Source organism: Meriones unguiculatus, chromosome 16 (assembly GCF_030254825.1).
Source record: "Meriones unguiculatus strain TT.TT164.6M chromosome 16, Bangor_MerUng_6.1, whole genome shotgun sequence".
In the NCBI taxonomy this organism is placed as follows: domain Eukaryota; kingdom Metazoa; phylum Chordata; class Mammalia; order Rodentia; family Muridae; genus Meriones; species Meriones unguiculatus.
In genome coordinates, this window is record NC_083363.1 from 64,449,460 (window position 1) to 64,464,794 (window position 15,335).

Here is a 15,335-nt window from a genome sequence, read left to right on the forward strand (position 1 = left end):
TGGGGACAAGCAGAACAGAGCAGAGAGATTCCTGCCCTTCTGATGCTGGTTGTTTGCTCAAGGCCTCATTCCATTGATATTCAGAAAATCCATGCCAAACTACATAAATGGTAATTCCAAAGTACCTACAAGGCAGCACTTGCAGGTGCCCAGAGGAGAGCTAGCTGCTTATGTTTCCTGGGCTGCTTGACAAGACTCAACATTGTAAATACAAGCCTTTGTTCTAAGTAAAATAAATGAGTCATTTTTCTCTCTGTTCTCCTGTCCCTGCGAGTTCACAAAGAACCAGTTCCAATGCTCCCTTATAGGCTAACATCTCTGGATTCTCAAGTCCCTTACAGAAGATGGTGAGGGGTTTGCATATTTAACCCATCTCCACGGATGACACACTGTGATGAAAACGGTATGCAAGTAGTTGTATCATTTAGAAAACAGTCACAAAGAAGAATCTGTATATGTTCAGGTTAAATTCTGCTGGAGTTTTCTCAATATTTTCTGGGTTAGTTGGCTGGATGCGTAGACGTGAAACCCTCACACAAGTTAGACCACTGGTTCTTGCAAATTTTAGACCCTGCTCCATTCCACCAGGCTTCCAATATCTGACTCTTCTCTCTCTTTCTGCTTGCTCTAGGCTATAGCATCCTACTAGGGAGCTGTGCAATCACATGGCTGCCACAGCAACAGGACAAGGATGTGACTGATGAATCACAAAAACCAGCTAGCATCTCCAAAGAAAGATTTCTCCTAACGATTCAAGGGACCTAGAGATACTGAAACATCCAATAAAAAGATGCAGCCACCAGACGAAAAATGAAAGCCACCCAAGCACTGGAGGGCGCCCTCGCAGCCGCTTCTCTCCAGGTTCCAAGTTTCCCTTCACAATGGCCTGTAACAGCACATCCGTCGGGGCTTACGAGCATCTGCTGCTGAATGTGAGCAATGCCTCGGACCCAGGGGCCACTCCACTGTCTGCACCGCTCAGGATCTCTCTGGCAATAATGATGCTGATGATGATTGTGGTAGGATTCCTCGGCAACACGGTGGTCTGCATCATCGTGTACCAGAGGCCGGCCATGCGCTCAGCCATCAACCTGCTGCTGGCCACCTTGGCCTTCTCCGACATCATGCTCTCCTTATGCTGCATGCCCTTCACGGCCGTCACCCTCATCACTGTCCGCTGGCACTTCGGGGACCACTTTTGTCGACTTTCAGCTACGCTCTATTGGTTCTTTGTCCTAGAGGGCGTGGCCATCCTGCTCATCATTAGTGTGGACCGGTTTCTCATCATCGTACAGCGCCAGGACAAGCTGAACCCTCGCAGGGCCAAGGTAATCATTGTGGCCTCCTGGGTGCTGTCGTTCTGCATCTCTGCGCCCTCCTTCACCGGCTGGACGTTCATGGAGGTGCCAGCCCGAGCCCCACAGTGCGTGCTGGGCTACACGGAGTTCCCAGCTGAACGCGCCTACGTGGTGACCCTGGTGGTGGCAGTGTTCTTTGCACCCTTTGGCGTCATGCTGTGCTCCTATCTGTGCATTCTCAACACGGTGCGGAAGAACGCTGTGCGCGTGCACAACCAGTCCGACAGCCTGGACCTCAGGCAGCTGTCCAGGGCTGGCCTGAGACGGCTCCGGAGGCAGCAGCAGCAGGTCAGCCTGGACCTGAGCTTCAAAACCAAGGCCTTCACCACCATCCTCATCCTCTTCGTGGGCTTTTCGCTCTGCTGGCTGCCCCACTCAGTCTACAGCCTGCTGTCTGCGTTCAGCCGACGGTTCTATTACAGCACCTCCTTTTACGCCACCAGCACGTGTGTGCTGTGGCTCAGTTACCTCAAGTCCGTCTTCAACCCCATTGTCTACTGCTGGAGGATTAAGAAATTCCGCGAGGCCTGCGTAGAGTTGCTTCCCCAGACTTTCCAAATCCTCCCCAAAGTGCCTGAGCGGATCCAGAGGAGAGTGCAGCCGAGCACCGTCTATGTGTGCAACGAAAACCAATCCGCTGTCTAGGGAGCAGGTTGAGCGGGCCAGTGGACCACTCGGAATGGTCCCGGCCCAGGCTCGGAGCCCTAGCCTTTAGTTGTCTGTGTTTTTCTTGGTGACTACACAAGCACAAAGGTACTTTTTTTGTTACCAGGTGATCTGTGGCTTTCAATTTTCTGATTTCCATAAGATGAATTATTATTATTTGTCTCAGAAATACCGTCTATAGCTCTAATGGGAATTGGGGCTTTCAGAAGTCGGCCAGGAGTGAGAAGGGATGAGGGGAAGCCAAAAGTGAAGCTGCCTGAGGGTGGGGCAAGAGGAGGAGCTGCCAAAAGAGCACATCACGTTCATCCCAGCCCCCACTGCACATGCTCAGGAGAAGCCCCTGGTGGTAGACTGTGGTGCCCTTGTTCATTCTGATGCCAGCACTCTTCAGAGCTGTATCCGCAAGGCTGGGTACGGCACACACATCCTTATGATGTTCAACTGTGTGTTTCTGATCATGCCAAATTATCCTTTTAGAAAGATTTCGGACTGGGAAGCTGTGGGGGTCCCCGGTGTGGCAGGTGGTGCTGGGTCAGTGGCCCAGAGCTCAAAGTGTGCTTTGTGACGGCTTAGCTGAAAAGGGAAGTCCACCTGGATACTCAGGCATGTTCCCACCACTCACACCTCTGGATAGCCTGACAGTCCCTGAACTGCTCCTGTCTCCTCTTTGGCTCCTCTCCAGCGTGCTAAGAACATACCTACTGCCACTTGCCCACTGGCAAGTATCTGTATCGACTTGCTCTCAGAGGCAGAACAGCCAGCTGCTTGGCTTTGTTTACACATCTCCTCTGGACAACAGAGCCTTGGAGGCACCAAATCCACAGTAGCACCAGAATCGCTCGAGGGACAGAACAGACACCCCTCCCCAAAGCTGGGCTTACATCCACCCATCTGTTCCTCCTACCTCACTCATGCCCACTGCTGCTGGCAAACCCTCTTGCCCAGAACCTGATCCTGGGAGTGAAGTTACTCAGAGGAGACATTTTGGTGGCACTCTGTGCTTGGCTGCTATCTCATGCTCACCCGTTATGACAAAGAGCCTCTGGTGTAGGAAGGTGGGTTCTGCAGGTTTGGGACACAGCAGTGGGTCCATTGAGCTCTCTTTACAAAGTCAGATCTGAAGAGAGGAAAAAACTAAGAAAATCTGATATCAGGTCTGACTCTATCAGGGACCAGTCAGTAATCTTTTTTGTTTCATCTTCTTCTGTCAGCCTCAGTTTACCCATTTGTTAAAGGAGGAAACAGGTCTACATGACTTCAGTCCCCTTGATTTTACACTTGATCTTAGCCAAAGGCCAAGAGATGATAAGTCCCCTTGATTCTCGACTGGATGTTTTCTGCCTGGAATAGCCAGATCCCATGCATTCATTTATCCACCCATAAGATGGGCATTTATTAAATGCCTATTGGATGAAATGTGGTGTGCAAGTGATAGTGCCAAAAAAGAAAGAAAAAGAAAAAAGAAAAAAAGGCTGGACTGCACCCAAAACTAGTTGATTTATCTCAGGAGTGTGAAAACTCAGCCCAAGAGCACAGAAGCTCCACTTTGCTTCACTTCTTATTTCTCTCAGAGGCCAGCTCCCAGCTCCCAGCCTCTCTCTGTGGTAGTGGTGATGGAGGCAAGGAAGGAGGGTAGCATGTGAAGAGCATGCAGTTTATGTTAAGGTCAACCCAGGGGAGGGTCTGTCGAGAAGACGGCTGACTCATTTCCATCAGCCAAGAGGGAAAGAGAGAGGACGTGGAACTGGCTGTGTTGTATTAAGGCGGGTGCCACCAGTCTTTTCCTCTCCCTGTGCCCAGCAAGGCTAGGGGTAGCTCAGCTTCCATGGGTCGGGTTCACAGGGTCCAAAGGTGCCCAAGAGAATTGCCAGACGACTGTGAGGAGCAAGCCTATGGACACTTCTCCTCCAGTGGTATTTTAAAGAACTTTTTCAGGAACCTTGAACAAAGAGAAATCACAAAACTGAATGAAAGTACCAAATTTACATCAATATGTGTTATATGATTTATGTTGGATAGTAATATATGTTTCAAAGTAATAATTTTGTATATATTTTAAATAAAGTACTATGGTTCTTTCAGTGTATAAAACTGTGTCCTTGCCAAGTTTTGTTGTTGTTGTTTTTCGTACTAAAACTCCTGTTATAACCCTGGAATCCTCTGCCCAACATCTATTTCTCAGTCTGTTCAGTCTACACCTTTGCCTGTGTAATTACAAGCTAGGCAAATACAAGTTTTATGGTTCTAGAAGCTGGGAAGTCTAAGATCAAGGCACCAATGCCTTTAGCATCTGGAAAGGACCAGCCTCTTGACTCTCAGGAGGTGCCTTGTTATGTCTTCACACAGAAGAAGCAGAAGGGGACATTTTGTTTGTTTTTTTTTTTTTGTTTGTTTGTTTGTTTTTTTTTAATTTTTATTCCTTGAGTAGATCATATGGTTTTTTCTTTTCTTTTTCTTTTTTCCATTTTTTTAAAATTAGTTACAGTTTATTCACTTTGTATCCCAGCTGTAGCCCCCTCCCCCATCCTCTCCCAATCCCACCCTCCCTCCCTCTTCTTCTTCTATACCCCTTCCCCAGTCCAATGATAGGGGAGGTCCTCCTGAAGGGGAGGAAGGGGAGGTTCTTCAAGTGTGTGTGTGTGTGTGTGCATGATTATGTGTATTGACTTGTGTATTCAGGTGTATATGTGTGTGTTGTTTTGTGTACATGATCATGTATGTTGACTTGTGTATGCAGGTGTGTGTGTGTGTGTTCATGTGACTATGAGAGGCTGATATTGGGTATCTTTCTCTATTCTTCACATTTAAAAAATAAAATAAAATAAAGATGCTAATCCTATTCAGGAAATCGGAGTCCTCATGCCCAAATCACTTTCTCACAGCCCCATCTCTTAACACTATCACGCTGGTGTAAAAGTTGGAACATCAGAATTTGGGGAAAGCACTTTATAACTATAGCAATTCCAAAACCACAGTGACCCTTGAGGTGGACAGGCTGTAAGCATCCAGCAAGGCCAGCAGGACCGAAGCAGGGTAGGACACTGAGTTGACAGCTGGAGACTGTTGGAGCCACAGGCATCTGGGTGCAGATGCTATCTTCATAGTTCTGCACTTCTCGCAGAACAGACTGTCTGGGGCTCAGTGCACACCTGTCAGTGTTGCTCAGCTCCCCATGCTCAGGCAATGGGCACCATCATCCTCACTCTCTGTAGCTGGGATGGGGCGTGGCATCCAACACTCTGGCCTGAGTCCTTCAGAAACTTTAGTAATGTGGAGGAAGTGTTCTAGATGAGACAATTTGGATCCTGGGGCTGCTCACTCCCTGTATCATTCTGAATAGTCATAGAACATCCTGACCCTATGGCCATCACATTGGAAATAAAGGGAATCTTCCCAGGCAGAAAGCCTTGGTGAAGAGCAAGCAAAGGTTGAAATGTAGCTTGTAGAATCGTAATTGTCTAGCATTCTCACGGTTTCACCCTCATCTCCACCAACATAAACAAATAGAAATCACATATTTACAGGATAGAGACCGTGGCAGGCACTGGGATTTGGAAGCAGTAATTGCTTCAGATGGACGGGGCACCTGTTTCCTATCAGTTTGTCCTTTTTATGGGCTAGGGTAGAAAATGGTTAGAGAAACAGGCTGCTGAATTTTTCTGAACTAAAATAAAACAGAAACAGTTCTCCAACGAAAGCATCTGGCTTGATTCAGTTTGCTCTGTCTCCCTGAAGGTGACATCAGATTCCACGGGTTGGGCTCAGTCCTTAAGACTAGACAACAATTTCCACACAATTCAAGTAACAGCACAAATAGTAGGCTGCCAACTGAAGTGCATAATAGATTAAAAACCAGAGTTCCCATAATGCCCTGCAAGGTGGGATTAATTTGGTATAGCTGGTCACAGAGCCCATTTTGCTTCTTCCACTTATCCTGTCATTACAGAGGAGACAGGACATTACATCAGGACAGAGACATTAGATCTGCAAATGGTGCAGATGGGCAGGTAGGTGGGAGAAATGAGCAGGATGATGCCTGCATGGAGGAGCACTGTGCTTCCCCACCCTTTCTAAGGTATAACCCTCCAGCAAAACTTCACCAGGCTGCTCCTGGGAGCCCAACTCTACCTCTCCTCTGGGTTTCTATGGAGGTTTCCTTGCACGGCCATGATCAATGACATCACTGGCCATCTGTGATCAATTTGCCTCTTGTGAGGGCTTGGAGTAGGAGAGAAAGGTCCTTTCCTCCAGACTACATTAACTTCCCTGGTAACCGGTGCCACTCGGAAGCAACCTGGCCACACATAGGAGCATACAAAAGAAACAACAGACCTGAGAACCCCAAGGCTTGTATGTCAGAACCAGGGGCAGACCTCGAAATGTATATGTTATGTTACATCATAGTCCTCACCTCACATGGCCTAAGATTTCAGAGCCTTGCTGGACTTAGTGGCACATGGCCTCAGCTGTGCTCCTGCAAGCCAGACTGCAGGGCTGATGGGAAGAGTGGCATCGGCAGGTGTACATCATCTGTACACCTGGACAAAACATCTGCATGTACACACTTGCTCTTCTGGGCCTGTTCTGATATCCACAGCACACCTGGGAAAAGAGAGAAGCAGGAGTGAGAAGGTGAAGGGTAGAGCTAGCAGTCAGCAGCACTAAAATGCTCTTTGGAAACAGACATTAACTATTGAAGGGCTAGGCACACCGGTTGTCATTCAGGCTAGTCCTTTCACCTAGCTTCCCATTATCCTCCTCATGTTCATGGTCTTTGTAGTGTGGGCTGCAGCCACTCTGTGCTCCAGGACATGAGAGTGGGACAAGTATGGAGAAACGTGATAAATCAGTTCTCCACACAGCCTGTTCTCCACTGCCACACAATTGTGGGCAGTCCCAAAGAAAGCTGGGACCTGGAGTGGGGCTATCTACCTCGCTGTAATTTGCTGCCCCCCAGAATAAAAGGGGAGATTTAGTGGACTCCCCACAGCATCTGCCAATGAGCCACACAATCTAAAAATAAACAAGAGATCCTAGAATGCATAGGACTTTTAAAGTCCTAAGCACAAACTTCATAGCCTTTGCTCTTGAAAAATAAACATATCTCTAGTACATCAGTTGAAGAAGGTGAGCTCTCTTTTTGCCCTAACCCCTCAAAAGATATAGTCTTATGTGTAGTGATATAAACTGCATGTATTTATGCCTCAGTGAGAAAAATGATGTCATATTAAGCTTCCCAGTCAATCAATGGGACACATAAAATTTAAAGTGAAAATTTAAAGCTACATAGAGATAAACTTTACTAAACATATCAAGAAAAATACTTAATGCAAACCTGATTGACAGAACTCTATGAATCTGGCCATGCTGAAGAAAAGAGTTCAGCGCTCCCGTTGCTGCGTGGTAGAGACTGGGTGCTACTGACAGAGCGCATGGCAACTAACCAGAACACTATGGTACTTTAAACATTTAAGGCAAGGAAAGGTTGGGGAACCTTGCTGGTGTCTGTCTCTGGATTTTATACAATAAAAGGTAGTGTGGGGCTGGAGAGACGGCTCAGCATTTAAGAGTACTATCTGCTCTTCCAGAGGCTCTGGGTTCAATTTCCCAGCAACCATATGGTGGCTCATAACTGTCTAAACCAGGGAACAAGCGAGGACCACTACATAGCTTCATCAACCCTCATCAGGCTCAAAGGAACATAAAGGGGTTTTTTTTTTTTTTTTTTTTTGAGAAGAGATCAAATCTGATAACAGATGTCATGGTTCATCTTTATTGTCAACAGAACCAGATTCAGAATCACCTGGGAGACATGCTTTGGTGTGTGTGAAAGTGTTTTGAGACAGGATAAACCTAAGACATGAGGACTCTCTCTGAATGTGGATGGCCCGTTCCTGTGGTTCCTGTGGGCTGGGCCCAAGACTCTTTGAGTGTGCACATCTCCTGTCCTGATCTACCCAGATGCTGCCAGCAGACTTGTCTGCCCCAGCAGAGAGCCACTCCCGTCTCTATGCTGTCCCCAGCCTTCCTGCCATGATGGACTACACTCTCAAACCAGGAGCTCAAACAACACCCTGGTCTCTTAAGTTGCTTCTTGTCAGGTGTTTGGTCAGAGTAATGAGAGGTAACTAAAGAAACCTGAGTCTGGCCTCCCCCATGTGTAAATAAACACCTGCAGATCCCCACAACCCACTTAGGAAGAAGGATTACTTCCCCATAGCTTCTGTTCTGACTTCACCCTCCTTGCTGCCTCTGGCATCCACTGTCCATTTGCCAAGCACTCCCTAGGAAAAAAAAACAACTGAGCCCTTTTAGCATTTTTATCGGAAAGGCTTGCTGTTCTTTATGCATGGTCCTTGGGGGAATATATTCCCAGTTTTCTCCCTCATTGAAATGCTGCTGCCATTTCAGGACCTCACAGTGGTATGAGGGAGCCTTTAAATGCTTTATTACACCATGAAGGGAGATCACTGCTCACCATGAAAGACAAGAAAATGCATAACGGAAAGTGGAAAGCTTTAAAAAAAGAAAAGAAAACATCGTTCTCAACAGTGAACAGAATAAAGGGAAAACTTTACCTGAAACTCAAAGCTTCCAGATTGCCTGTGGGATTTGCTGATCCTCCTCTACAAATGCAGCCAGCCTAGGCCACTGGGAATGCACATTCCCCCATGCAGACCTTTAGGGATCCTCTTGAGACTTGCTGGGGGTGAGGAGAGGGGTGGTCACTACTAGTCTTTTTTTTTTTTTTTTTAATCCCATCAGAAGTGTTCCTGGCTGCCTTCTGCATTCCCCAGAAGATTCACCAAATACTTTCTAAATCAGTTACACCCCGTCAGAGTCTTCTGCCTGCATGTCCTTTTCTCAATGTCTCCTTATCTGTTGCTATAACCCAACCACAGACTGTACAATTTACAAGGAAAGAGATGCACTAAGGCTTGCGGTTCTGAAGGCTGGGAAGGATAAAGGCGTTGTTATAAGCACTGGTTTGAGTCCCAGAGGGCACCTGCTAGAATCTGGGGGGAGGGGTGTTTGTTTGTTTTACTTTGCTTTGTTTTGCCTCTCAAAACAAATAATTGCTCACATTTAGAAACAGAAATATATATAGGAAAGGAAAATATTCCATAGAATGGGTTTGTGAGCTTAGAAAGCCATACATTCAAAATCACTGGACCACGAGGCTCATTACTCTTTATATGTCATTTACATAGCATCCATGTTTCTTGTATATTGTAGGACTTGTTGTATCAACCAATACTTTACCACCCTCCATCTCTCCACACACATTCAGTAGTTTTATTAGTACCTTCTCCCTGAGTGATATAATAAGCACCCAAAGGCCACAGTGGACTGGGGACAGCAGACCTCTTCTGTCCATTGTTTACCAAGCTGCACATTTTCCAGTATTTATGTAAACAGAAAATATCTGAAAATGACAACAGTGGGAGCAAATTAAGCTCACACAGGACAGACAGTGCCCTGCCTGCCTTTTGTGTTCACTTGCGTGAAATTACAGTGACGGGACAAAGATAATGATGAGCTTACAGGGTGCTCTCATACTCTGCGTGCTCAGCCTCTATGATTAGATAACCTTTGCTTCTGTCCCTCCCACGGAGATTACCCAGGACACATGCCTGCAAAGCAGCTGTGCAAACGTTCCAGGGAAGTTGCAGTTCCAAACTCTCCATGGCGGCAGAAGAAAGAAACAGGCTGACTTGAACTTACTCAGATACTCTGCCTCAGAAAATGGAAAAATTCCATGGAAAAATGGAATAACAGCTCTTCCCATCCCATCCCAGACCAGATCCCATCACCACCATTTACATTCTTCAAAATGCCAACTTGCTCTTCCAAGAAAATGAGGCAGAGGCATGCCCTGCCCCCATCAAACTGTCAGCACCCCTAGATGTGGAGTGGTGGTGATCCATACAAAGTTGAAAGTGAGGATCATGATATCGTTAGCAATTTTCCAAGGAGGGACACAACCAAGAATCTGAGAATGACACATATCTCCTCTCCCCACAAGACTGGATGGTTGTATGCTGAAAGAGGTTGGGAAACAGCGTTCATTAGGAGACCCGCTTTGAAACACACCCCGACCTGTTTCGTCATACACCAAGACCTAAAGGCACCTGCCCCTATTCTTTCCTGTAAGTGAGTTATTCTGGCTCATGTTTCTGAATAGGTTTTGCACAAACCTTTGTAGACAAGCCAGTGTCACTCCACAGATGGTTGGTGGTGAGTTCTTGTCAAACATCTCATGCTGAGTTTAAACCCACTCTTAAGGCCTACACCAGACCACCAGCTTTGCTTATTGGTGTATTTTAATCACTTTATCCAGACAATAGATGGATGACATTTAAATGGGTTGATAGAGAGTTATATTTTACATGTTCTTCTGGATATAGCAGATAGAAATCCTAATTCTAATACAATCTAATTTCTAATCTAATTCTAATCTAACAATCTGATTTCTAATCTAACATATTCTAATATTAACATAGATACATCTGCACACACACGCACACACTATTGGTAATACACTACTTGTCTTAGTTAGGGTTTCTATTGCTGCAATGAAACACCATGACCAAAAAGCAAATTAGGGAGAAAAGGGTTTATTTAGCTCACACTTCCACATTGTTATTCATCACCAAAGGAAGTCAGGACAAGTACTTAAGTAGGGAAGGGACCTGGAGGCAGGAGCTGATTCAGAGGCCATGGAGAGGGCTATAAAACACCTCTTGCTTGCCCTTGCCCTTATATATTTATTAAAAGCTTCAGGCATTATAGCCAGGCAGATTTTCAGCTATTCTAACCTGAATACTGGCCTGGCCTACTTCCCAGCTGTGTGGCTCATTACCTATCATGTCAGTCTTGCCCTGCCTCTTCTTTATCCATGTCCAATGGTCACTCTGCCCAGTCCCCAAGATGCCCCCCCATCTCTCTCTCTCTCTGGGCTCGGAAGTCCCTCCCTTTCCTCTCCTGACCAGCTACTGGCTGTTCAGCTTTTTATTTGACCAATCAGAAGGAGAACAGTGTTTAGAAAACATGGAGACAGGAGATGCTTCATAAAAATGACAATGCCAAAGCCTGGCCTGAATCAGATCTGCCCAGGCACAAAAATCCGAGTTTGAATAATACAAAGATAATCTTTACACAGTACACAAAGACATCACTCCAAAAGGGTGCTGCCTACAGGCTTACTCAGCCTGCTTTCTTATAAAACCCAGGACCACCAGCCCAGATATGGCACCACCCACAAAAGGCTGGGCCTTTCCCCATTGATCATTAATTGAGAAAAATGCCTTATAGCTGGATCTCATGGAGGCATTTGCTTAACTGAGGCTTCTTTCTCTCTGGTGACTCTAGTTGACACACAAAGCCAGCCAGTAAATTATTTAAAACCATTAAGTAGACGTAGCTTCACTTTTAAAAAGGAAATTGTGATGCATGCATGCTACTACAGGCCAAGTGAATTCAGTTGTGGACAAGAACTGCATGCCTGACGTATTTGAGCCACCTGGCATTGTCAGAATCACAGACACAGGAGGAAGACTGTGGCTGCAGGGTCCCAGGAAGGGGAAATGGGAATTAATTGTATACCACTGAATACAGAATCTCAGGGATCACAGGGCATGGCGTCACACGCCTTTAATCCCAGCAGTCAGGTTGCCTCAAAAGACAAAAGACCAAACCAAACCAAACCAAAAGAAAGAATCTCAAGGATCACGAGAAAGCAGAGATGGATGGTGTCAGTGGTTGTATTACAATATAACTATATTCTTGCCCTGAAAGGTTCATGTAAAGCGGCTGCAGGGGCTGGAGAGATGGCTCTGATGTGAAGAGCCTGACTGCTCTTCTGGAGGGACCAGGGTTCACTTCCCAGCATTCACACAGCAGTTCACAACTGTCTGCACCTCCAGTTCCAAGGAGATTTGGCACCCTGTTCTAGACTTCTTGGTCATGTGCATCTGTAGTGCAGACACACCTACAGGCATGTCTGCAGCTATACACACAGAATAAAAATATCTCAAAAAAAAATCTGTTTTTAAAAAGTGGTTGCAGGGGCCTGGAGAGACGGCGCAGGTGTTAAGGACACTGGCTCTTTTACAGAGGACCAGGGTTCAATTTCCAGCACCACATGGCAGCTCATAAGCATCTGTAATTCCAGTTCCAGGGGTTCTCACGCCCTCTTCTGGCCTCTGTGGGAACTGCTTGAATCTGTTGTTCAGACATACATGCAGGCAAAATACTCACACATAAATTAAAAATATGATGGAAAAAGAAAGTGGTTGGATGGTTGGTACAATAGCTCAGTGGTTGAAAGTGATCGCTGCCAAGCATGCTGATCTGAGTCCAATCCCCAGGACAGATATGATGGAAGGAGAATTGGTTCCCTTGAGTCCTCTGATTTCCAGATGTGTGTGGCTGCAAACCCTGGCCTGCCCCATTTGAGGAAAAAAAAAAACTGTTTGCAATGCACAATTTTATGGGGTGTATGTTTACAGTTTGAAAAAGGAGCACTTTTTAAATGTAGTCACATTTGTAACATACTAACAGTTATTGCTATTCTTTGGGGCATAATACTGATTCTTGACGTGGTTTATTCACATAAATAAATATACTCTGGTAAATTATTTGAAGTCAAAAAAACTGTTTTCAGAGATGTGCATTATTATGCAAATGACAAAGGAAGTGCTTTCTTGTCCTCTAATTCCCAAGAAAGCAAAAGTTTAGCATTTGGTTATACATATTTATAAGCTTTAATCAATGCTGGTCTGGAACTCAGCAAAGTAGTGAGGCCATTTAGAATGGATTTGGGGGTTTTTCTGTAACATTCTGACTACAGAGGTGGACATAAAGCACCCTGGACAGCCTGCCCCCACCCCTAATTCCACCATGTGTAGCCGCTGACCCAGGTAAATCACAAATGTTTGTGTGCACCATGAGGGGAGGCAGGGCAAGTCAGCTTAATTGTAGGCAATGAACATCAGGCCATTATAGCTCATATTCCTGAGGTTAGGCTGGGATTTGTCTGCTGTGCTTAGAAGAACATGAATGGAATCTGAGAGGAAAAATGACTATCTCAAGTAAGACATATGGAAAACGTTCTGTAGGGAAAGATGACCATGGTGGTGAAGGATTTGAAGAAGCCAGAGACAATGCAAAATGCTTCTTATCAGAAACAGGACAGGAGAAATGGAACCAGACAGCAGAGCTAGAACCCATGTGGGTGGCTATGGAGTCACTTTCCTGGACTCACCATGCAGTGAGGTGTGGGAGTACTGACATCCCAAAGGGACAGAGCATCAGAGACATGCTGCTGAGCAGGACTTTGTGTGCTGGGTGCTGCTGGAGCTCCCCAAGCCCTGGAAGGCTGATTCCCTCGCTCAGACAGTTAACACCTGAAGGGACCTCATGTTAACCAGCTCTACCTCCTGATCATGGATGAGAGCCCAAGGTCAGGGACATGGCTGTGTCCAGGTGGACTGACACAGCCAGCATCTCTATGATAGTCACACTTGGCCCACAAGCCGTGTGTTGCTTTCTAATTCTTTCTTGCCATGTGATCTCATTTAGCTAATTTACAACTCTAAGCTGCAGACTGAATTATAGCTATTCGTATCCCTTCCCTGGTAGCAAGCTAAAGAAAAGCAAGCATCATTAACTCAGTGCTTTTCTCCAAACGGCATGTTAACAAGCTTTTAGATGGTGCTCCAGCCACTGAGCTTTTCTGAAAAGGTGAGAAGGTCTCCAGTCCATATGGTGTAGACTCTTGTAGGTTTTCATTTCAAACGCTAAGGTTGACAGATCTGCTAGGAGCAAATGGGGTGTTAGTTAATATCTAATTACTTCTAACACAAGTCACAGCCCATTTAACTGAGGCAGACGCCAGTCTTCGCTTCCACAAGACCCATTTAGGACAATTTACTTTTTCTCTGCCACTTGGCTTTGTCTCTTATCTTCATAGTAGTTTCAAAATTAGTTGTGCATGCTGCCTCTTCTTCCCAGTCCAGCCTTCATCCAGTTCAGCCTCCACCATATCTTGCTTTACCATTATTTAATACGCTAACAGATACTAGATACCAGGATGTAAATCAAAATTATAAATATATACACACATATACATGTGTGCATACACATGTAGTCACAGCCTTGGTCTCACTCCTCTGAAAGCAGCACTTGTGGCAATTTAAGTAACAGTGAACTTGGGCTAGTTTTTAGGTCTCTTGGCTTGGCCAAGTGTCAGACAGGAGGAACCTCCCTGCTGGCCTGGTGCCAAACTAAAATCACCAGAACAACACCCTAGTTCCCTGTTTGAAATCTGAGCCATGGCAGCATGGCTCACTCACTGATGTGAGATTTACCTGGCCGTATGGTAGAGCAGGTAGAAGAGTCAAGAAGTCCCTTGTAGTAACAAATCCCTCCTCCCTTTTGCTCACGGATGGAGCAGTAGCCGGAATGGAAGCCTATGAGAGACTAGTCACGTTCAATAGGATTGCTCAAAGAGCCTGTTATGACCATTTCAGGGAGGGGGTCGATTTGAAAAGAAAAAACAAACAAAAAAACTTGTGTGTTGGTGGTGGTACGTGCAGGTGTCTTACTCTATCAGTCTCCTCTGAACTCCCTTGAAGATAGGCTCTCTCACTGAACTGGGGGTGATGCTGTCTCTAGCCCCCATACCTCTGAAATTACAGGCCAGCCGCTCCTGGCTTTCAACATGGGTTCTGGAATTGCAAATCAGGTGTTCATAATTTGCAGCAAGCACACTTTCCATTCAATGAAGCATCTCTTCACCCCAAGAAAGTAAAATATCATAGGCAAGGTTTGTTTGTATTCTTGGAATGTGTTCAGGAATGCAGGAGCTGGAAGAGCATTCGGCTCCAAGAAGAATGAGCCAAGTCACCCGAAGTCTTAGTTCATAACTCCTCAGTGTTGTGAGCCTGAAGGCATGGAGTGTACAGGAGTGCCCCTAGAATATGCAGGTGCTAAACGCTCAAGTAGCACACACCTGTAATCTCAGCTCTCAGGAAGGTGAGGCTGGTGGATCTCTGTGAGCTCGAGGCCAGCCTGGTCTACAGAGCCAGGCCAGGACAGCCAGGGCTACACAGAGAAACCCTGTCTCCAAAAACCAAAACAACCAACCAAACGACAGTGCAGTCAAGTCATATCGGAGCCTGGGGTGCAGCTGCAGCTGCTTCGGGCACTTCCATGGGCACAAGGAAGCCAGAGTACAGCTGGTTTCTAGAGCTCCTTACAACAGGGCAGCACACGTGGAGACTAGCACTTCAAAATGACCAAAGAACA

The 15,335-nt window shown here is 46.0% G+C and overlaps 1 protein-coding gene across 1 annotated transcript in view; it reads left to right on the top strand.

Moving 5' to 3' along the window:
- Gpr45 (G protein-coupled receptor 45) overlaps positions 1 to 4,098 on the top strand; it is an 82,150-nt gene extending 78,052 nt beyond the window's left edge. The window contains exon 2 of the mRNA XM_060369972.1: positions 632 to 4,098. Within this exon, the coding sequence (XP_060225955.1) occupies positions 882 to 2,003 (1,122 nt within the window). The 5' untranslated portion in view covers positions 632 to 881 and the 3' untranslated portion in view covers positions 2,004 to 4,098. The remainder of the gene's footprint in view (positions 1 to 631) is intronic.
- Positions 4,099 to 15,335: the final 11,237 nt, after the last annotated feature.